This window comes from Haliotis rufescens, unplaced genomic scaffold (genome assembly GCF_023055435.1).
Source record: "Haliotis rufescens isolate VD_foot unplaced genomic scaffold, xgHalRufe1.0.p SCAF_7, whole genome shotgun sequence".
In the NCBI taxonomy this organism is placed as follows: Eukaryota; Metazoa; Mollusca; class Gastropoda; order Lepetellida; family Haliotidae; genus Haliotis; species Haliotis rufescens.
In genome coordinates, this window is record NW_025964361.1 from 33,327,054 (window position 1) to 33,350,849 (window position 23,796).

The window sequence follows — 23,796 nt, forward strand, 5'->3', positions numbered from 1 at the left end:
TATCAAGATGCACATATATCATATATCAAGATGCACACACCTATGAATTATATATCAAGATGCACATATATATTATATATCAAGATGTACACACATCTATGTATAATATATCAAGATGCACACACCTATGAATTATATATCAAGATGCACATATATATTATATATCAAGATGTACACACCTATGTATTATATATCAAGATGCACGTATACGTATAATATATCAAATGTCCATATATATTATATATCTAGATGTACACACATCTATGTATTATATATCTATTTACACACATACATATGTATAATATATCAAGATGTACTCACAGGGGCGGTCGAGTAGCCAAGTAGTTAAAGAGTTCGTTCGTCACGCCAAAGACCCGGGTTCGATTCCCGACATGGGTACAAACAATGTGTGAAGCCCTTTTCTGGTGTCCCCCCCCCCCGCCGTGATATTGCTGGAATATTGCTAAAAGCGGCGTAAAACCATACTCACTCACTCACTCACTCAAGATGTACACAGCTATGTATTATATATCAAGATGCACGTATACGTATAATATATCAAGATGTCCATACTAAACGAGCTCCCGTGTAATGCCATTTTTATGAAACCAGTGAATAGTTTTGGTATTTGACGAGCGAAAGCGTGGGTGAGCTTTGGCATTACACAATGTGTAATACAGCTGTATGTTAATAAAACAGGTCCTCTTCACGGGCAAGTAATAAATATCTATTTACACACACACATACATATGTATAATGTATCAACATGCACACATATGTGTATAACATATTCTAAAGTGTTAACCAGAGACTAATAAGAAACTGCCATTTGAATGTCCCCAATATAGTATTACTACTCCAAGTGCACACACACACACGGTCACGTATTTTACCTTAATCGCCTACAATGACAGCTGAGCATGCCGTGAACGTGATTTCCTTGACAACCTGTGGGTGATCTATTAATCAAGATATGTCAACAAATGTACACAAAGGAAGCACAAAATAAAATATGTATAAACAAAGTTTTATTGTATACATAATCGGATTTAAAGCCAAAAAATGAAATCTGTTTTCAGGATACGTAGTGCAATGCTTTGATCAAGGACGAGAGCTGAAGTATGTAAGTTAGAAGTTCACCAACCGAAACACTCACAAATACTATATTTTTATGGGTACCATGTACATGTACTTAATTTTTGTCATATTTCAGTAAGAAGTAACCAAAATTTTACTTCATATCACCTCTTTTCGTTTATCTAATTTGTCGCTGATTGTGTAATTTGTCGTTGAAAAGAAACGTTATCTGTAACATTAGAACATTTCCACCCGGGTGAGGTTGAACGAGTGAGCTATAGGAAGCGTCTGTAAAATGCTACATTCCGCACGAGGAACAGTTTACACGATCTTGTCGGTAGGGCCCGCTTAGTGCGACGGAGAACCACAGGGTGCGGAGCTGTGAAGGTGTTATTCACTTTCCAGTTATCGCTTTTCATCAAACTACATCCACATCTTATAGGGTCAACGAATTGGCTCTGTCACAATCTTAAATACATGAAAATGAAATTTCATTCGGTTGAACAGAGTGAATTAGACTGAAATTGATTTCTCTTGAAGGTAAAGCCAGATATAAAGGGAGGTTATTCCCGGTAGAGGGCGCAACCGTGTGGGGTATATATAGGAATTGTAAAGCCCGGGTAGTTCAATCTCTCCTGTGGTGTCGCCGTTACAGTGCGGTCTGTTTATTTTATGTTTGTCCTGTGCGTTATTGGTTATGAACATTTTCTGTTGTCAGGTGTTGGCAGTCTTGCTGCAAGACGAATGTCGTCACAGTGACGAGTATGGTTCTGAACCACAAAGCATGGATGGTACCTGGTACATGCATGTATCTTGCAGTAAGATGTTACAGTGTCGGTGACTGGCGTGGGTTCTGAGATCATATGGATCAAGGCTAGTGACGCTACTGGTGTTTGTAAAAGGAAATTTCAGGGGTTGTGTTTTTAAAAAACACAGCTCTTGATTAATTGTAAATAATTAACTATTTACTTTTTAACAGCCTCCATCTGCTTGAAAAATACGTTCAGCCTCGATAAAAAGTTTCGAGCGCAATATCAACACAGTATTTCGCGAGCAAAGTCATGATCTTTTACACGGAGACATGTACACGAGATACAGTATGCCTGTAACACTTATTTTTTTAATAATTATCCAAATTCTTTCATTTCAAGAGGCCATACCATGCAAGTCACTAAGTTGTATTCTTGAACGCGGATATTGACGCCACTTCTCCCACTGTGATATGACTGAAACAGTTGTTGACAGTGATGGGAAATGCTAATTCAGCATCATTTACCTTTACTTGGGAAAAACACAACACAACATAAACATAATTACCTAAGAAACGTTACCAACTAACACTGTTTGTTCAAAAAACAAAACAGGACCAATCAATGAAGAACCTTTTATTTTCAAAAGACATGAATTAACCTAGAGTTAGGCTAGGTGCTCCAGGACAACCGCACCGCAGCTAGAATTAGGCTACATGTGTGTGCGTGCGTGCGTGCGTACGTATATGTATGTATTAAGTAACGTTTCGTACATTACAAACTACATGTACCTACTTTCGACCCAGTATCATGTGTAACGTGTGCAAGATGTTACGATTGCCATGAATAGACGGCTGTGAAATATTGAGCAGACCAACACCAAACTGGGATGTACACTCGAGTTTACCCGAATACCGATGTTTACTTTCAAAAATGGGGATGTTCCGATCTTTGAAGACACTGTTTATAGTCTTACTTGTTTGTTGTACTAGAATATGTACTTTACTCAGAAAGTGTTATCCTAAATATAACATTTGTTACATTTGACCACTTTCTTAATGGCATTGTGTGTTCATAGCTTTAGGTAATGGGAGCCGTGCCAATTTACACTTGTCAGAGGGGTACACAAAGTACGTGATCTAGACTACAAGTTGTCGGACTTTCATTTTTGTGGAAGCCTCGGTGTCTGAGTTGGTTATATCGCTGACTTTGTGTGCTGGCGATTAGGTGCCACACTCTGGCAGTGTGGGTTCGAATCCCGGACGGGACTCAACACAAAAAAGTACTAGAATCTGTACTTTACTCAGAAAGTGTTATCCCAAATATAACATTTGTTACGTTTGACCACTTTCTAAATGGCATTGTGTGTTCATTGTATGTTGTATGTTGAAACATGGAGGCCGGGATGACTGTCAGCAATCAGTTGCAAGGACAAACCGGAGAGCTCCGAGCACTTGCAAACCTACAACCATCCCTCTCTGTCAGGACATTCAGTATAACGCAACAATCATGCCGAACTTGTTGAACCACCAAGCCCAGGACGATGCAGGTCTAGAACTTCACAGGTTCATCCCCCTTATCAAAGTTTCGTGCAGCCAGCAGCTGAAATTATTTTTGTGTACAGTGTTTGTTCTGGAGTGCACCGCCGTAATCGACAGAGGAGCACGTGCTGGTGCTGTGAGGGCCTCGTGGTAAAATTCGGATTTCTGTGGCCCCAGAGTTTAAGATGCGAGCAGTTCCCCGCTACGGGTTTTTGTGTCGGGGAAAATAACACAGTACCAGAACAGACCTCCACATCCACCCCAACAGGCAGCAACTACCCGGATTCTCCACCACCCTAGTAACGCGTGGGCTACACACTCTTGCAGTGTTTATGCATATTCGTATAGGTAGGTGCAGGTTCTACATCTATTAGGCCGCTTGCGACATATATGTTACAGTCAAAGTGTAAAATGGGATTCACTTAGGCAATTTACAAAATGCCTAAATATTTAAGTCATTTTAGATATTGACTGAAACATCTGTCCTTTGATTAAAAGTTCATAAGAAGCTCAAAAGTGCTTAAAAACATCACAATAGCCCCCAAAATAGAACAATATAAACATTTATTTTCGTATTCTTTTAATCGTATCATTTTCAGTCACATGGTGATAAAATTAAACATAAAATTGTTTGGAATTCGTTATAATAATAAAATAAATGGAAAATAATTGTTAACTGACTGAAATAGTTATGCGTTTTGTGAATTGCCTAGATTAAAATTTTACACATTGACTGTAACATATACAAGCTTATTTTCTGTAACATATACAAGCTAACTTTCTGTGACATATACAAGCTTACTTTCTGTAACATATACAAGCTAACTTTCTGTGACATATACAAGCTTACTTTCTGTGACATATACAAGCTTACTTTATACCAGAAATGTATGTACAGCCAAGAACGTACTTATACGTAATGATCTAGTACTAGATATGAATGTTATTCACTTTTTTAAGATACGCCAAGAAGTGAAAATCTAACAGATTCGACCTTAAGACAATCACAATTATCACGATTTAAAATATGCTTTCAATATTAGAAATGCATTTAAATGAAACATGTGAATGTATTTGCAAAATGATCAAACACTGTATAGAAAGCACTTAATTGTTATTGGCCTATGTGCTTTCCTACAATAAACATTTGAATTTGAAAACACCTTTTTTGTGTTTAAGTTCATCTTTGTGTTATCATATTTTTGTGAGTAATAACAACAGACTGCATGTGTGGATACACGGGGTTTTTTTCAATTAAAACGAGGGTCAGCTTATAGGTAAGAGCATGTCTTAAAATACAAGGAAGATGCGAAGAATGCATTCAGAAAACAATAGATTGTAGGCCTAATTTTAGTCAATTAATTTATCTTTTCACAAAATTATTCATATATATATATATTAACTCAGCCACCCACCCTGCCCCCACATCTGATTCTAGACATATCATGATCACACGGTAATAAGCCTAATTTTAAAGGTTTATAATGCCATTAATGTATAGCTGTGACGGCTAGTGTCTGAACGGTTGGATATAAGGACTATATTGTCCACACATGCAAACTACTTGTATAACTTTATACAACTGTGTAGCAAATGCTCTATAGTAAGTCGCGTTCCTTGCACGGGACAATCGTACCATACAAAACTATATGCTGGTGACATGCGTTAATTTTCCTGGGTCCACTGTGGTAAAAACGGATATCTTATACAGAGAGTAACAACCTTCAGAGCGATCCTTCCTAGTACAGACAGGAATGTAGTCCGAGTAACTCTCCGTTCACGTTTCTTTACAATTTACAATCAATCGCTTGCATAATACATGCTAACGGGGATTGTAGGAAATATACAGCCCTGATCAAGGATATATATGTTTACCTGATTTTGTTTTTCTCGTCAAAGGTTTATCTTATTGCTTTAAATATGAACATCGTCCTCGGTAACATGCTTTGACATATTATACATATTTTCTGAGCTTTTAAGCATTTTTCAAATGTTTAATAGTTAACGCCACACCTTACCGTCATGTGTCACCTTAGATGAGGTCGACTATTGGACGTCCTCAAATCAAACGACCCCGCTGGCGGCACGTTTTCAGACAAAATAAGTCATTCACTTGTCAAAATAAAACAATAATAGTTCCATCTTTTCCAAATATAAATCAGTTGAAATGTTGGTTGAAGATGATGACTAATTGACAACCAACTGTCCATTTCTGTTTCGAAAGTATACATGTATATTGATTGTATATTGTGACGTGAAATATATACTGTATATATACTTGCCCACAGGCATGTTTGGACTGCGCACGTGGAGTATATATTAATTATATATATTGTGACGTGAAATATATACTGTATATATACTTGCCCAAGGGCGTGTTTGGACTGCGCACGTGGAGTATATATTAATTATATATATTGTGACGTGAAATATATATTGTATATATACTTGCCCAAGGGCGTGTTTGGACTGCGCACGTGGAGTATATATTAATTATATATATTGTGACGTGAAATATATACTGTATATATACTTGCCCAAGGGCGTGTTTGGACTGCGCACGTGGAGTATATATTAATTATATATGTTGTGACGTGGAATATATACTGTATTTATACTTGCCCACAGGCATGTTTGGACTGCGCACGTGGAGTATATATTAATTATATATATTGTGACGTGAAATATATACTGTATATATACTTGCCCAAGGGCGTGTTTGGACTGCGCACGTGGAGTATATATTAATTATATATATTGTGACGTGAAATATATACTGTATTTATACTTGCCCACAGGCATGTTTGGAGTATATATTAATTATATATATTGTGACGTGAAATATATACTGCATATGCTTGGCTACTACTGTTCTCTTTATACCGTGATGAATCTTAATCAAAGTTGCTAAGAGCATAGCTATTCAAATATTTAGTACAAAAGTATTGTCATACAGTTACCTTTTCGTGTATACGTTTAAAGAATGTACACACAGATTTACGTAATTTATAAGCATAAGGAAATATAAAGTTATATGATTAAAGTAAAACCTTATAGTCTTGCACAGTTGCCGCACTGACGTCCCACAATAAATGTACTATTAGATAGTTAAGGGTCACAGCATGACCTGACCGTCTTTTCTGACGGTGTCCTTCGTTTGTCATTAAGGATTGCTGACTGACGCCCCAAGCGACATGCCACCTGCCATGCATGTTAAGTCTCAGCTTCATTATAGAAAGAAATATGAAACAAGTCACTACATTTCCACAATGTTTCTAAATCTTGTGGAATGAACATGCTCGTGTATAGCGTTGTTACCGTATGTACACAATGTTTCAACTCTGAGCCTTGACATGTATACATTGAACATGTGGAAGGATCAACACGGCGCATTTTGTAGCATGCCTACCTGTTGATCATCTTCCCGAGGCAAGGGAGTTAACTGACACAGAGACCATATAATAGAGGGACGGCCCTCTAGCCTATGCGCGAAACCATCAGTGCTACGGCTTGTACTGCGCAGCCTGTCCGGAAGCGAGCAGAAGTCTCATCGTTGTTGCCTTTTTTTCCCATGCAAAAGATATATTTCACAATACATAATTACACTCATGTATTTCTTAACATTGTTAACATTACAACTGAGATTTGTTGTTGCCCTTAAGCATGTCGTTGTCACTGTATTTGATGACTGTGATCACGCTTTGTCTTTGTCCGAGAGAACAAAATGGCGCACATGTAAAATCGGCAAAAGTGCAGATTTTGATTTTCAATAACGGCCTCTAATTCGCAATGAAAGTCCTTGGTTACCTAGGTGTATAAAAAGGAGTTATGTTAAAAATTGGCTTAGTGCCATTAACAAATTTAGGGCGGATCCGAAATTTCAGATTTTGACTCTAGAAATTGGACTAAATCTATTATATGGTCTCTGACTGACTATAAAAGTCCAGTTTCCACCCTGGACAGTGGCAATGGGTTTTACATGTTACCTTGTGGCGACAGTGGCAATGGGCTTTCCATGTTACCTTGTGGCGACAGTGGCAATGAGTTTCATATGTTACCTTATGGCGACAGTGGCAATTGGTTTTACATGTTACCTTATGGCGACAGTGGCAATAGGTTTCACATGTTACCTATTGGCGACAATGGCAACGGGTTTCACATGTTGCCTTGTGGCGACAGTGGCAATAGGTTTCACATGTTACCTATTGGCGACAATGGCAATGGGTTTCACATGCCATGTCGAAGAGATATGCATGACATCCTCGATTATCCAGTCATTCATATTTCCGTTCTTGTGCGCGATATATGTCCATAACGGTTTTCACAATAAACTGCACAAACAAAACATAATACTTTAGATGAAATGTTGTAATTAATGTTGTGCCTATGAAGGTACCAATCTATTAATTAACCGGGAAGACAATAACAATACCACATTATATCACCACGTACACTGTTGGATCCAGAGCAGGGATGTGCATCCCTATCCCTTCTTTGTGTGTCTGTGTCTGTGTGTGTGAGAGAGAGAGAGAGGGGGAGAGAGAGACAGACAGACAGAGACAGACAGACAGAGAGAGAGAGAGGTTTGTTTGTTGTTTAAAGCTGCACTCAGAAATATTCCAGCTATATGACGGTCGTCTGTAAATAATCGAGTTTTAGACCAGACAATCCAGTGATTGACATCATGAGCATCGATCTACGCAACTGGGATACGATGACATGCATCAACCTAAGTCAGGGAGCCTGACCGCCCGATCCCGTCAATCGCCTCTTACGGCAAGAATGGTTTCCTGAAGACCTATTCTAACTTTGATCTTCACGGGTGTGTCATCTGAATGACGTGGGTAATTCTTCAGTCACTGGTTTGTCAGGTCCAGACTCAAATATTTACCTGACCTGTCAACATATGTTCATATTTTTTTAATTTCCACCCCACCCTTTCTCACACACAGTGGAATTTCACATTACACATTGTGACATAACTCCTGTCAGAGGCTGATATCGATCGAACCGTCAGCATTACTCCTGACTTCAGTACGTCTGGACTACAGCCAGATACATATCCTCAGGATAAGAGGCGCACTAATACACACGCTTCGCGAAAGGTAATGCGTGTATACCTTTGATTTGAGGCAGCTGAAATACGTCCCTTGTCGCATTTCGGATCTTATTAACACATTAATCACGTAGCAGTGGGCTACTCAGAGCTAATACCATGAATGAAACAGTAAACTGCTCATTTGCCGGAGACCAAGAGTATCTTATTACCACACAATTGAAACGATTCTCTCGGTCTCGCCTATGATTTTCTTAACAGGTCATATCGACTCAAAGGACTTCGCCTGTAATGACTAAATGAATATTATTGATAGAACAGCCCGACATTTTCTCATTTAATATCATATTTGCGTTCATGAAAAAGGCGACTGAAGCTTGTATTGAGGAACACAGTGCTGCTATCGGCAGAATATCCAGCTTGACAAAGTGTAAAAGAAGATTGGTCAAACATCAAAATCCTCCGAAATGAAAGCCCGCATACAGAATACCACATAATGCCAAATATAGGAACGATACTTGCAGAATGGCTGATAAAAGCAGGAAACATTACAGTTTCAGAATAGCCGCCGTCGGTAAATCAGATCTGAAGAACATAATTATACTGAACCAAATTAAAAACTTCACAATCCTAAAATTTTAACATCTTGACCAGTTATCATTGTGGGCCCTTATTGTGTATTTAAACAGTAATGGCCACGTATTGTCTTCAGATAACACCCGTTTTTGTGCAGGTGAATCGATCAAAATCATGTGCACAGCACTATAGTGGCAAAAATGGTTTTTCACGTGCAACTGGTCACGTGGCCATAATACCGCACGTGTTTTCAGCCATACTTGTTAGCAGTCATTAACAAAAAAAGAAAAACACAAGAAAACGAAAGTCTTTACGGCCATTTGTCATGCCACGCCTTTCAAATGTGCAACGTGAACGTGCCATCGGCATGTTGCAGACGTGAACGTCCGTAGCTGAAGTCGCAAGGACGATGGGTTGTAGTCGACGGACTGTTTATGATTTACAGACGCGTCTACAGCAAACGGGTACCACCGCTGATCGCCCTCGGCCAGGTCGACCACGTGTGACGTCACATGCAGAGGATCGTCAGATTGTCTTATGTGACCTCCGTAACCGATTTTGGACGGCTACATCAACCAGAAATGAACTGTTTAGGGGTAGACTGAGTGCGCAAACTGTTCGAAACCGTCTGAGAACTGCTCACCTTCAAGCACGACGGCCATACTGCGGGCCGATTCTGACTCAATTACACAGACGACAACGTCAATTGTGGGCACAGCGACACTTACGATTGACTCAGAGGAATTGGAATCAAGTCGTCTTCAGTGATGAATCCCGATTGATCTTAGATTTGCTGATGGTAGGGCGAGGGTGTGGAAGCGCCGTCATGAACGTTACGCCCAGTGTTGTGTACAGGAAGTTGACAGATTTCGAGGCGGAAGTGTCATGGTGTGGGGTGCTTTCTGTGGCAATGCACGTTCCAGGCTTCTTGTCATCCGTGGCAACCTCAACGCTGCTGCTTACCGCGACTAGGTACTGGCACCAGAACTTCTGCCTTTTATGGCAGCACATGGACCCGGTTTGATCTTCCAACACGACAATGCCAGACCCCACACAGCAATTTTGACAAGGAATTTCCTTCAGAATGCGGGAGTCAACGTCATGGACTGGCCGTCAAGGTCTCCCGACCTCAATCCCATCGAACACGTCTTGGATGCTCTTGGCAGAAGCCTGCGCACTCTTCAGAACCAACCACAGAATTTGCAAGATCTTGGCACCATTTTGCAGCAACAATGGCGTCGTCTTCCCAATCATGTGGTCACAAGCATCACAAGGCCCATGCGGAGGCGTTGTGTGGCAGTTGTCAACGCACATGATGGCCATACACGCTACTGAACTTGTGTGCCATCAGATTCTCGTGCTTGGGACTTATGATTTAAACTGTTGATGTTATTACCGAATACCGTAGGTGCTTGGAACAAATTATGGTTACCACCGTTAATTAAAATCCTTCTTTGGACATTAATGATTAAAAATTACCTTCTCTGATACATTTGTCCGTTGTATATCATATATGGGATTACTTTTGAAAATGTGAAGTTTTTAATTTGACTCAGTATATATATACATTTTACAGAAATTACCCAGCCTCATACATTCGAAGATTATACATCAGTTATTAGTATAAGTATATGTGGACTTCACATCAGGTATAGGTATGTGTGGACTTCACATCAGGTATAAGCATATGTGGACTTCACATCAGGTATAAGGATGTGTGGACTTCACATCAGGTATAAGCATGTGTGGACTTCACATCAGGTATAAGCATGTGTGGACTTCACATCAGGTATAAGCATGTGTGGACTTCATATCAAGTATAAGCATGTGTGGACCACATCAGGTATAAGTATGTGTGGACTTCACATCAGGTATAAGCATGTGTGGACTTCACATCAGGTATAAGCATGTGTGGACTTCATATCAAGTATAAGCATGTGTGGACCACATCAGGTATAAGTATGTGTGAATTTTACCTTGGCATCAAGTAAAAGCATATTTCGAATTTGCCTTGGCATCAAGTATCAGCATGTGTGGACGTTGCCATGGTATCAAGTATCAGCATTGGTGGACTTTGCCTTGGCATCAAGTATCAGCATGTGTGGACGTTGCCTTGGCATCAAGTATCAGCATGTGTGGACGTTGCCTTGGCATCAAGTATCAGCATGTGTGGACGTTGCCTTGGTATCAAGTATCAGCATTGGTGGACTTTGCCATGGCATCAAGTATCAGCATGTGTGGACGTTGCCATGGTATCAAGTATCAGCATTGGTGGACTTTGCCTTGGCATCAAGTATCAGCATGTGTGGACGTTGCCTTGGCATCAAGTATCAGCATGTGTGGACGTTGCCTTGGCATCAAGTATCAGCATGTGTGGACGTTGCCTTGGTATCAAGTATCAGCATTGGTGGACTTTGCCATGGCATCGAGTATCAGCATGTGTGGACGTTGCCTTGGTATCAAGTATCAGCATTGGTGGACTTTGCCTTGGCATCAAGTATCAGCATTGGTGGACTTTGCCTTGGCATCAAGTATCAGCATGTGTGGACGTTGCCTTGGCATCAAGTATCAGCATGTGTGGACGTTGCCTTGGTATCAAGTATCAGCATGTGTGGACGTTGCCTTGGTATCAAGTATCAGCATGTTTGGACGTTGCCTTGGCATCAAGTATCAGCATGTGTGGACGTTGCCTTGGTATCAAGTATCAGCATGTGTGGACGTTGCCTTGGCATCAAGTATCAGCATGTGTGGACGTTGCCTTGGCATCAAGTATCAGCATTGGTGGACTTTGCCTTGGCATCAAGTATCAGCATTGGTGGACTTTGCCATGGCATCGAGTATCAGCATGTGTGGACGTTGCCTTGGTATCAAGTATCAGCATTGGTGGACTTTGCCTTGGCATCAAGTATCAGCATTGGTGGACTTTGCCTTGGCATCAAGTATCAGCATGTGTGGACGTTGCCTTGGCATCAAGTATCAGCATGTGTGGACGTTGCCTTGGTATCAAGTATCAGCATTGGTGGACTTTGCCATGGCATCAAGTATCAGCATGTGTGGACGTTGCCATGGTATCAAGTATCAGCATTGGTGGACTTTGCCTTGGCATCAAGTATCAGCATGTGTGGACGTTGCCTTGGCATCAAGTATCAGCATGTGTGGACGTTGCCTTGGCATCAAGTATCAGCATGTGTGGACGTTGCCTTGGTATCAAGTATCAGCATTGGTGGACTTTGCCATGGCATCGAGTATCAGCATGTGTGGACGTTGCCTTGGTATCAAGTATCAGCATTGGTGGACTTTGCCTTGGCATCAAGTATCAGCATTGGTGGACTTTGCCTTGGCATCAAGTATCAGCATGTGTGGACGTTGCCTTGGCATCAAGTATCAGCATGTGTGGACGTTGCCTTGGTATCAAGTATCAGCATGTGTGGACGTTGCCTTGGTATCAAGTATCAGCATGTGTGGACGTTGCCTTGGCATCAAGTATCAGCATGTGTGGACGTTGCCTTGGTATCAAGTATCAGCATGTGTGGACGTTGCCTTGGCATCAAGTATCAGCATGTGTGGACGTTGCCTTGGCATCAAGTATCAGCATTGGTGGACTTTGCCTTGGCATCAAGTATCAGCATTGGTGGACTTTGCCATGGCATCGAGTATCAGCATGTGTGGACGTTGCCTTGGTATCAAGTATCAGCATTGGTGGACTTTGCCTTGGCATCAAGTATCAGCATTGGTGGACTTTGCCTTGGCATCAAGTATCAGCATGTGTGGACGTTGCCTTGGTATCAAGTATCAGCATTGGTGGACTTTGCCTTGGCATCAAGTATCAGCATTGGTGGACTTTGCCTTGGCATCAAGTATCAGCATTGGTGGACTTTGCCTTGGCATCAAGTATCAGCATGTGTGGACGTTGCCTTGGTATCAAGTATCAGCATTGGTGGACTTTGCCTTGGGATCAAGTATCAGCATTGGTGGACTTTGCCTTGGCATCAAGTATCAGCATTGGTGGACTTTGCCTTGGCATCAAGTATCAGCATTGGTGGACTTTGCCTTGGCATCAAGTATCAGCATTGGTGGACTTTGCCTTGGCATCAAGTATCAGCATAGATGGACTTTGCCTTGGGATCAAGTATCAGCATAAGTGGACTTTGCCTTGGCATCAAGTATCAGCATAAGTGGACTTTGCCATGGCATCAAGTATCAGCATTGGTGGACTTTGCCTTGGCATCAAGTATCAGCATAGATGGACTTTGCCTTGGGATCAAGTATCAGCATAAGTGGACTTTGCCTTGGCATCAAGTATCAGGATAGGTGGACTTTGCCTTGGCATCAAGTATCAGCATAAGTGGACTTTGCCTTGGCATCAAGTATCAGGAAAGGTGGACTTTGCCTTGGCATCAAGTATCAGCATAAGTGGACTTTGCCATGGCATCGAGTATCAGCATAAGTGGACGTTGCCTTGGCATCGAGTATCAGCATTGGTGGACTTTGCCTTGGCATCAAGTATCAGCATTGGTGGACTTTGCCTTGGCATCAAGTATCAGCATTGGTGGACTTTGCCTTGGCATCAAGTATCAGCATTGGTGGACTTTGCCTTGGCATCGAGTATCAGCATTGGTGGACTTTGCCATGGCATCGAGTATCAGCATAAGTGGACGTTGCCTTGGTATCAAGTATCAGCATAGATGGACTTTGCCTTGGGATCAAGTATCAGCATTGGTGGACTTTGCCTTGGCATCAAGTATCAGCATTGGTGGACTTTGCCTTGGCATCAAGTATCAGCATTGGTGGACTTTGCCTTGGCATCAAGTATCAGCATTGGTGGACTTTGCCTTGGCATCAAGTATCAGCATAGATGGACTTTGCCTTGGGATCAAGTATCAGCATAAGTGGACTTTGCCTTGGCATCAAGTATCAGCATAAGTGGACTTTGCCTTGGCATCAAGTATCAGCATGTGTGGACTTTGCCTTGGCATTAAGTATAAACATAAGTGGACTTTGCCTTGGCATCAAGTATCAGCATTGGTGGACTTTGCCTTGGCATCAAGTAACAGCATAGATGGACTTTGCCTTGGTATCAAGTATCAGCATAAGTGGATTTTGCCTTTGCATCAAGTATCAGCATAAGTGGACTTTGCCTTGGTATCAAGTATCAGCATAAGTGGACTTTGCCTTGGCTTCATGTATCAGCATTGGTGGACTTTGCCTTGGCTTCATGTATCAGCATAAGTGGACTTTGCCTTGGCATCAAGTATCAGCATGGGTGGACTTTGTCTTGGCATCAAGTATTAGGATAGGTGGACTTTGCCTTGGGATCAAGTGTCAGCATAAGTGGACTTTGCCTTGGGATCAAGTATCAGCTTAAGTGGACTTTGCCTTGGCATCAAGTATAAAACAAAGGTGGATTTTGCCTTGGCATCAAGTATAAAACAAAGGTGGACTTTGCCTTGGCATCAAGTATCAGCATTGGTGGACTTTGTCTTGGCATCAAGTATTAGGATAGGTGGACTTTGCCTTGGCATCAAGTATTAGGATAGGTGGACTTTGCCTTGGCATCAAGTATAAAACAAAGGTGGACTTTGCCTTGGCATCAAGTATCAGCATAAGTGGACTTTGCCTTGGCGTCAAGTATCAGCATTAGTGGACTTTGCCTTGGCATCAAGTATCAGCATTGGTGGACTTTGCCTTGGGATCATTGCAGCATAAGTGGACTTTGCCTTGGCATCAAGTATCAGCATAAGTGGACTTTGCCTTGGCATCAAGTATAAAACAAAGGTGGACTTTGCCTTGGCGTCAAGTATAAGCATAAGTGGACTTTACCTCGGAATTAAGTATCAGCGTAAGTGGACTTTGCCTTGGCTTCATGTATCAGCATAAGTGGACTTTGCCTCGGAATCAAGTATCGGCATTGGTGGACTTTGCCTCGGAATCAAGTATCAGCATTGGTGGACTTTGCCTTGGCTTCATGTATCAGCATAAGTGGACTTTGCCTTGGCATCAAGTATCAGCATAAGTGGACTTTGCCTTTGCGTCAAGTATCAGCATTAGTGGACTTTGCCTTGGCATCAAGTATAAGCATAAGTGGACTTTGCCTTGGCATCAAGTATAAAACAAAGGTGGACTTTGCCTTGGCATCAAGTATAAAACAAAGGTGGACTTTGCCTTGGCTTCAAGTATCAGCATAAGTGGACTTTGCCTTGGCATCAAGTATCAGGAAAGGTGGACTTTGCCTTGGCGTAAAGTATGAGCATAAGTGGACTTTGCCTTGGCATCGAGTATCAGCATAAGTGGACGTTGCCTTGGCATCGAGTATCAGCATAAGTGGACTTTGTCTTGGCATCAAGTATTAGGATAGGTGGACTTTGCCTTGGGATCAAGTGTCAGCATAAGTGGACTTTGCCTTGGCATCAAGTATCAGCATTGGTGGACTTTGTCTTGGCATCAAGTATTAGGATAGGTGGACTTTGCCTTGGGATCAAGTGTCAGCATAAGTGGACTTTGCCTTGGCATCAAGTATCAGCATAAGTGGACTTTGCCTTGGCATCAAGTATAAAACAAAGGTGGATTTTGCCTTGGCATCAAGTATAAAACAAAGGTGGACTTTGCCTTGGCATCAAGTATCAGCATTGGTGGACCTTGCCTTGGCATCAAGTATCAGCATGTGTGGACTTTGCCTTGGTATCAAGTATCAGCATAAGTGGACTTTGCATTTGCATCAAGTATCAGCATAAGTGGACTTTGCCTTGGCATCAAGTATCAGCATTGGTGGACTTTGCCTTGGCATCAAGTATCAGCATTGGTGGACTTTGCCTTGGCATCAAGTATCAGCATAGATGGACTTTGCCTTGGGATCAAGTATCAGCATAAGTGGACTTTGCCTTGGCATCAAGTATCAGCATAAGTGGACTTTGCCTTGGCATCAAGTATCAGCATGTGTGGACTTTGCCTTGGCATTAAGTATAAACATAAGTGGACTTTGCCTTGGCATCAAGTATCAGCATTGGTGGACTTTGCCTTGGCATCAAGTAACAGCATAGATGGACTTTGCCTTGGTATCAAGTATCAGCATAAGTGGATTTTGCCTTTGCATCAAGTATCAGCATAAGTGGACTTTGCCTTGGTATCAAGTATCAGCATTAGTGGACTTTGCCTTGGCATCAAGTATCAGCATTGGTGGACTTTGCCTTGGGATCATTGCAGCATAAGTGGACTTTGCCTTGGCATCAAGTATCAGCATAAGTGGACTTTGCCTTGGCATCAAGTATAAAACAAAGGTGGACTTTGCCTTGGCTTCAAGTATAAGCATAAGTGGACTTTACCTCGGAATTAAGTATCATCGTAAGTGGACTTTGCCTTGGCTTCATGTATCAGCATAAGTGGACTTTGCCTCGGAATCAAGTATCAGCATTGGTGGACTTTGCCTCGGAATCAAGTATCAGCATTGGTGGACTTTGCCTTGGCTTCATGCATCAGCATAAGTAGACTTTGCCTTGGCATCAAGTATCAGCATTGGTGGACTTTGTCTTGGCATCAAGTATTAGGATAGGTGGACTTTGCCTTGGCATCAAGTATAAGCATAAGTGGACTTTGCCTTGGCGTCAAGTATCAGCATTAGTGGACTTTGCCTTGGCATCAAGTATAAAACAAAGGTGGACTTTGCCTTGGCATCAAGTATAAAACAAAGGTGGACTTTGCCTTGGCTTCATGTATCAGCATAAGTGGACTTTGCCTTGGCATCAGGTATCAGCATTGGTGGACTTTGCCTTGGCATCAAGTATTAAACAAAGGTGGACTTTTCTTGGCATCGAGTATAAGCATAGGACTTGGTCTTGATACTGTGTGTGTGTGTGTGTGACTGTGAATGTATGCGAGTGGGTGCTTGCGCGCCTTCGTGCATGTTGTTTGACACCACACACTGCAATATTCCGTCCACATGACTATAATATAAATAATTGAAAATAATCTGAAACAGACGATCCACTTATCGACTCCCGACATGGCTACAATGTGTGAAGGCCATTTCTGGTGTCCCCCGTCTTGATATGCTGGAATATTGCTAAAAGGAGCGTAAAACCATATTCACTCACTCACTCACTTGCCTAACCATGGCTAATGACATCATGACAAGTGGACACTTGCCTAACCATGGCTAATGACATCATGACAAGTGGACACTTGCCTAACCATGGCTGATGACATGACAAGTGGACACTTGCCTAACCATGGCTGATGACATGACAAGTGGACACTTGCCTAACCATGGCTGATGACATGACAAGTGGACACTTGCCTAACCATGGCTGATGACATGACAAGTGGACACTTGCCTAACCATGGCTAATGACATCATGACAAGTGGACACTTGCCTAACCATGGCTGATGACATGACAAGTGGACACTTGCCTAACCATAGCTAGTGACATGACAAGTGGACACTTGCCTAACCACGGCTGATGACATGACAAGTGGACACTTGCCCTAACCATGGCTAATGACATGACAAGTGGATACTTGCCTAACCATGGCTAATGACATGACAAGTGGACACTTGCCTAACCATGGCTTATGACATGACAAGTGGATACTTGCCTAACCATGGCTAATGACATCATGACAAGTGGACACTTGCCTAACCATAGCTAATGACATGACAAGTGGACACTTGCCTAACCATAGCTAATGACATGACAAGTGGACACTTGCCTAACCATGGCTAATGACATGACAAGTGGACACTTGCCCAACCATGGCTAATGACATGACAAGTGGACACTTGCCTAATCATGGCTAATCACATCATGTCAAGTGATACTTGCCTAATGGCTTATCACATGACAAGTGGCTACTAGTCGGGTAGCCTAGCGGTTAAAGCCTTTGCTCATCACGCCGAAGACCCAGGTTCGATTCCTGACATGGGTACAATGTGGGAAGGCCATTTCTGGTGTCCCCCGTCGTGATATTTGCCTAACCATGGCTAATGACATAATCCCAAGAGGGTACTTCACTTACCAAGGATAAAGGCATTATCCCTAGTGGGTACTAGCCTAACCAAGGCCAGCTAGAATGTATTTTTACTTATAAAAATTGATGCCTGTCCCCTCATTTCTTTTATGTATTAGTTCAAGTTGTTACTATAAATGTGTTTGCAAATCCGAAAAACAATAATAGCTAAAAAATACTGGTACAAATTTTGATTAATGCAGTAATGAAGCAGTATTACTGTTGATGCCATGTTGACTCTGTATGACAGATAACACTATTGAACTTGTAACAGCAGTTTGGATGAGTGTGCAAGTAGATATAGACCAATATTATGAACAATCAGTAGCCTAATGCTTAGCAGAAAGACTCGTAGGAAATTCCAAATTGTTTTCATGGATACAAAAGAAAGCATAAATAATGTAAAAAAATGAAAAATATGAAAAGGCAATAGTTGAGGATGTGGTCGCTGCACATGTATAACTTCATGCAAAAATATTCATTAGTTTGAGAGTTATGGCTTGAAAATGAAGCCTAGACTAAGTCCAACTTGGTTCCATGTAAATGAAACAAAGTTTTGAATATTTTAAAATAACAAAAGGCACCAGTTAACCTGATGAGCAATGTATATGCCAAGTTTTGTTGGAAAACATTGATGGTTTTCAATTATGGCCCGGAATAGGATGGGAACGCTCAAGCCAAAGGGAACCATTTTCCAAAACAATATGTCTCCCATCCCTTTGGGGGAGGGGAGGAGAGATGTAATGACATAATCCCATGTCTGAACTTGCCTAACCAAGGCTAATGCTGTGGAAAGTATGAAGAAAAACACAAGCAACCATTCATATATAAACAATGTATTGCAAATGTCAGGAGTTAATCAACAAATAAATAATAATGTAATACCATACATGAAATATCCAAACCATTGAAAGACTGTGGATACACATATATCTCACTCTCTTAAAACACACACACAGTATATAGCACTTTTGTCATTCACACATACAGAAACAAGCACTGTTATCATTCACACATATTTAAACAAGCACTTGTCTCTCGTCATTCACATACATAGAATCAAGCACTTGTCTCATTCACACATACAGAAACAAGCAGTTATCATTCACACATATTTAAACAAGCACTTGTCTCTCGTCATTCACATACATAGAATCAAGCACTTGTCTCATTCACACATACAGAAACAAACACTGTCTCACTCACTCACTCACTCAGTAACAAGCTCTTTTCACAGCAGTTGACAATACATCCTAATGATTATTTGTTTTCCGACAAATTAATCATCATAGAAACACAGCGTATTTTTAACAAAACTTGAAAATATATAAATTAGGTTATAAGAACAATGTCTTATTTCTTACACTTTTGAGGACATGTTTTGAACAGTTTTGTCAGTTTGTTTATCATTAGGAAGAACAGGTTCATCTCCGGCATGACAGCATCATAGGAGCATAGAGTCACACCTTGATGTGATAGGTTAATCTCGGACTGGACGGACAGATCTTGACCCCCACTGTCCACCAGTGGCTGATGCAAGTCACAGCTGCCTGATGCCGCGGTGACATCTTGACAGTCTGGCAAAGTATTTGCAGTGGGAATCAAATCCGGTGGATTTGAATCACTTGTCTGTGTGGTCAGGTCCTCAGTTTTTACCATGAAACTTTCGGAGGGGTCGCAGGGTTCAGGGAGGAGGTTGTCTGATTGATCCCCCACATCGGCAGATGACAGGTTATTGCACTGTGGGTCACTGATCATACTGATATTGTCACAATGTATCCCTTGTCTCCTCTGTCGAATAATATCTAAGTCAACCCCTTGTCTCTTCTCTCGGAGAATAACTACATCTTCAACATTGGGGTTATCTCCCTTTGCAATATCAGCTTTATCCTCCATATTGTTTTTAGAATTATCCCCCTTGGTTGTATTAGAATCTGGATCAACATTTTCTTTCGAAGTCTCCTTTTCCCCGAAATTCCACACATACTGCACACCTTCCACTATTTCTCCCTTCAGAGAGGCAAGGACGTTTGTTTCAAATTCCTCCTCAGATGTGGAATCAAAGTATGGTGACAAGGGATCTTCCAGGTTTGGCTCATAGAAGAGAAAGAGGAGGCCCTGTACTATGCCATCTATCCCATAAGCCTCTTGCCATTCATCCGAGTTGAACATGTTCAGGCAGACATTGGTGTCATCGTATTCTTCTGTTGGATCAATGTTGGGGTGGTATATCTGTGTTTCACACCGGATCACTGGTGCTGTTTCTGGAAACGTTTCTCCCAGTGCCACCTGCAAATAATATAAGAAACATAATTGAAATATATATATAGATCTATATATAACAAATTCCTGACTTAATTGTCATTATTCGCCGATTATTCATTTTATTAAAACTGTTTCGAAAATTTCAAGATAGTAGGTAGAAAAAGTATATCATTTATAATAATGGTCTCAGTTACATTACAGAGCTTTCATCATAGCTATTTTAAGAGTTTTGAGTACTGAACATGTATTGCTAGCATAATACTATCCGTTTTCCTAAATGCTGATGCGGCGTTAAGCAATATTCACTCACTCCCTTTTCCTAAATGCATCAATTATTTTCAATTTTCAAATACAGGTTCACTGATAAATTGTTCAGAAAATTAGATCCAAAACGTATTTCAACACAACATAGATCTAGGTCTATTTCACGTTCAACGATACAAGGAAATAACATAGAATACTATTTTGAAGCATGACCAATGTCTCCTTTGAGTCATACGCCACAAATAACATTATACATTTAATCAATATGAATAACGAATAAGTACCTTAAAGCAGAAGGTGCCCCCCTTGTACACTCCGTCACGGGGCTTGACATCCACCTTGAAAGTGGACACGTCTTCGTCATCCCATTCGGCAATCTCAGCCTGTCCGCCAGACAGCGTCCTGATATTCTTCTGGAGTTTGTGAAACTCCTTTGTCAGATTCCCCAGCGTCATTTTGGGACGTTTCTTCTAACACCAATTCTATAAAAGAATGCAGTCAGGTTCAGGACCTTGTTGCTATTTTCCTTTCACCATACGGCGTGTCGCTAGTCTCGTGCGTCAGTCTGTCCACTGAACATGTGGACGGGGAGCGTGTCGCTACCTTGACATTATCTCCTCTACGTTTCGTCCGCGTTACTAGTTCATCACAACATTGACTGCTGCTTCGTTCTGTCCTGGTGTCTAGGTAAAATGAGCTAAATCCGTCTGTGTATGTTTATAAACATGCTATGTCGATGTTGCAACGCTTGTGACATACCCATAGGGCCGCCCGTATGGGATTCCCTAAGTTGACCAATCAGGGATCAGTATTCGAGAAAACCCCTTCTAAATATAGTAACTTAGCTACATAGCTGCGCAAGGAGATGTGCGCAAAATATTTCCACGTATGATGACATACCAGTGCAAGCTGGATCTCGCCTTTTGTGATCTAAATACTCTTCCAACTTCACCATCCTTCCTGTTTGCCGACCAAGACAATCACTGGTCTAGATTCAGAAAAAATCATTATTAAACTGGTCCAGATCATAATGAAATCATTAATAAATTGCGATGCTATGGTAACTGAATTAATTCCATTGTCATTGTCAGCCAAACCATAGTTTAATCACAAGAATTCGTTATTGGTCAGTAGTGCCGTAGCCAGCCGGGGGGCATGGAGGGCAGTCCCCCCCCCCCTTCCAAAAAAGTTAACTACGGCCCTGGTCAGTAACTAAAATATATACCCCTTATAAATGCTGATGCTGGTTCAATCGTAAATGAAAACAAGAACCATTTTAATTGTGCTTATATGCAACACCAATAAATTTCTTAATTTGTTCCTGGGTATCTCGGTGAAGGGAAATATAACGAGGAATTTATTACAGAAAATATATTTTCGCAATGACATTAATATTGCAGTGAGTTAAATGGTGATATGAAATATACTGCCCAGTTCTGACAAACAACTGCAAAAGTTAGGTAACGTCACGTCAGGTGATATTGGCCTTATTTCTGCGTGGATACTTGTGGGAATGTCACTAATGAAGACACGTATACACATGTATGCATAATAATATACTACTGTATTGTTCTTGCACTAGTATTTACTTCATGTTTGTAATCATGTCAGTATAAGGTATTATATAGCTCTATGACACAGTAAAAAATGGTAATTTGTATGAGAGAATCAGATCAAATACCCTTGATGTAGATCAATATCAAAACCTATTATCGATCTCATAAACACCTGATATTCAATTACAATATTTATTGCTCCAGCACATGCCAGTAGATAGTGACAATTCTAAATTACGCATAATTTAATGTAAATGTGTAGAATACGCTAAAAAACATATAAAAATGATTTATTTGTTTTTTTCCCGCAAAAACACATTTGATAGAAGAAATGAAAATGCTGTCAGTCAAAATAAATAAATAAAAATATTAAATCAGCCATAAAATAAAAAAAGTTAACCAACCAGCCCCCAGGGAGGATCGAACTCCCGACCCCTGGTTTACAAGACCAGTGCTCTAACCACTGAGCTATGGAGGCTTACATTTACGCGGGAGATTTTAGCTGCTTTTATTCTTCACCACTTCAGCTCTCGCCTTGTGATACGGTGTGGCGCGGTTAACCGTCCGACTGCCTGTCATGAACGTGGTATGACTAACAGGTTGTGCTCGAATGAAGAAAGCAAGTACATTAATTGTTTGTATTAATTGAAACATGGTATGAATATGGCAGCGTCTAGATTTCTATCATGTCATGACTAGATCTATCTTCTTATGTCAAACAAAAGAATTTCATAATTTTATGGCAACACCACGATGTTTTTGAGATTGTCCTCAGGACTGCATCATATTTTACGGTAAATGAACTCACACTGAAAACGATAAGAATAAAAGTAATGAAACTAACTGATGGAACTTTATGGCGTCAATTTGATATGCTGTAATAATTAATTCTAGATCGCTGTTGTAAATAAAACGCAAGATTTTACTGCATATTGAAGAAAAGAAATAAAACTGGCACAAACTTCATTCTTTGCCATAGATCTAGTTCATATAACAAGAATCCTTCTACAAAACAATACATGTATTTGTAGGGCTGGGACGGGTAACTCATGTCGGGTGGGTCCTGAGTAGGACCCGGGTACCCACAGGACTACCCGGACCCTTTGTTAGTCATTTTTTAAGTGATATATTGTTTTATGACAAAAAATATCTTAAACTCTGTGGTTACACAGAGACCATATACCGATAAGGTCTCTGGGTTACACTATAATTCACTAATGTTCCCATTTCTCTCTGACAATGCACCATTCCTTCTGACTTTTATACGTCTTAATAAACATAAAACTTTATGCAGTAAACTTCAGTGTATGCATGACCAGATTGTTTTACACGTATAACTAAATACATGTTGCCAGGGCTACGGTCAAACTTTTCCAAATCGGACCTATCTCTTGATATCTACAGCGCGTACCCGGGTAGGGTCGGGTAATAGGGAGGTGGGTACTCGGGTAGTAAATGTGGACTCGTCCCAGCCCTTGTATTTATGACTCACAATCGCATGTTTTGCCATTATTGGAACTGAGTGAATGCAGTTCAAACTGTATCGTGATAAACAACTGTGTCTGGGCCTGGCAAATCAGCAACTAAAACACCACTGGGGTACCAGCTAGGGAGATGAATGATCCAATTATCAATGTTGTCCAAGATTTAAATATATCACAAACACAACACAAATAAATAAAAAATAAGTTTACATTTATTCCTGAACCTT

At 40.9% G+C, this 23,796-nt stretch overlaps 1 protein-coding gene and 1 non-coding gene across 2 annotated transcripts; both read right to left on the bottom strand.

Annotated features, from left to right (window-relative positions):
- Positions 1 to 18,820: 18,820 nt before the first annotated feature.
- Positions 18,821 to 21,309, bottom strand: LOC124129208. Its single transcript, XM_046492721.2, has 2 exons — positions 20,814 to 21,309; positions 18,821 to 20,289 (listed from the first exon to the last, which is right to left on the bottom strand). The coding sequence occupies exons 1-2, from the start codon at positions 20,982 to 20,984 to the stop codon at positions 19,354 to 19,356; spliced, it is 1,107 nt and encodes a 368-aa protein (XP_046348677.2). The 5' UTR covers positions 20,985 to 21,309; the 3' UTR covers positions 18,821 to 19,353.
- Positions 21,310 to 22,490: 1,181 nt separating this feature from the next.
- Trnat-ugu lies at positions 22,491 to 22,563 on the bottom strand. The gene has a single exon. It is a non-coding gene; the product is annotated as a tRNA-Thr (tRNA).
- Between the last annotated feature and the right edge of the window lie 1,233 nt (positions 22,564 to 23,796).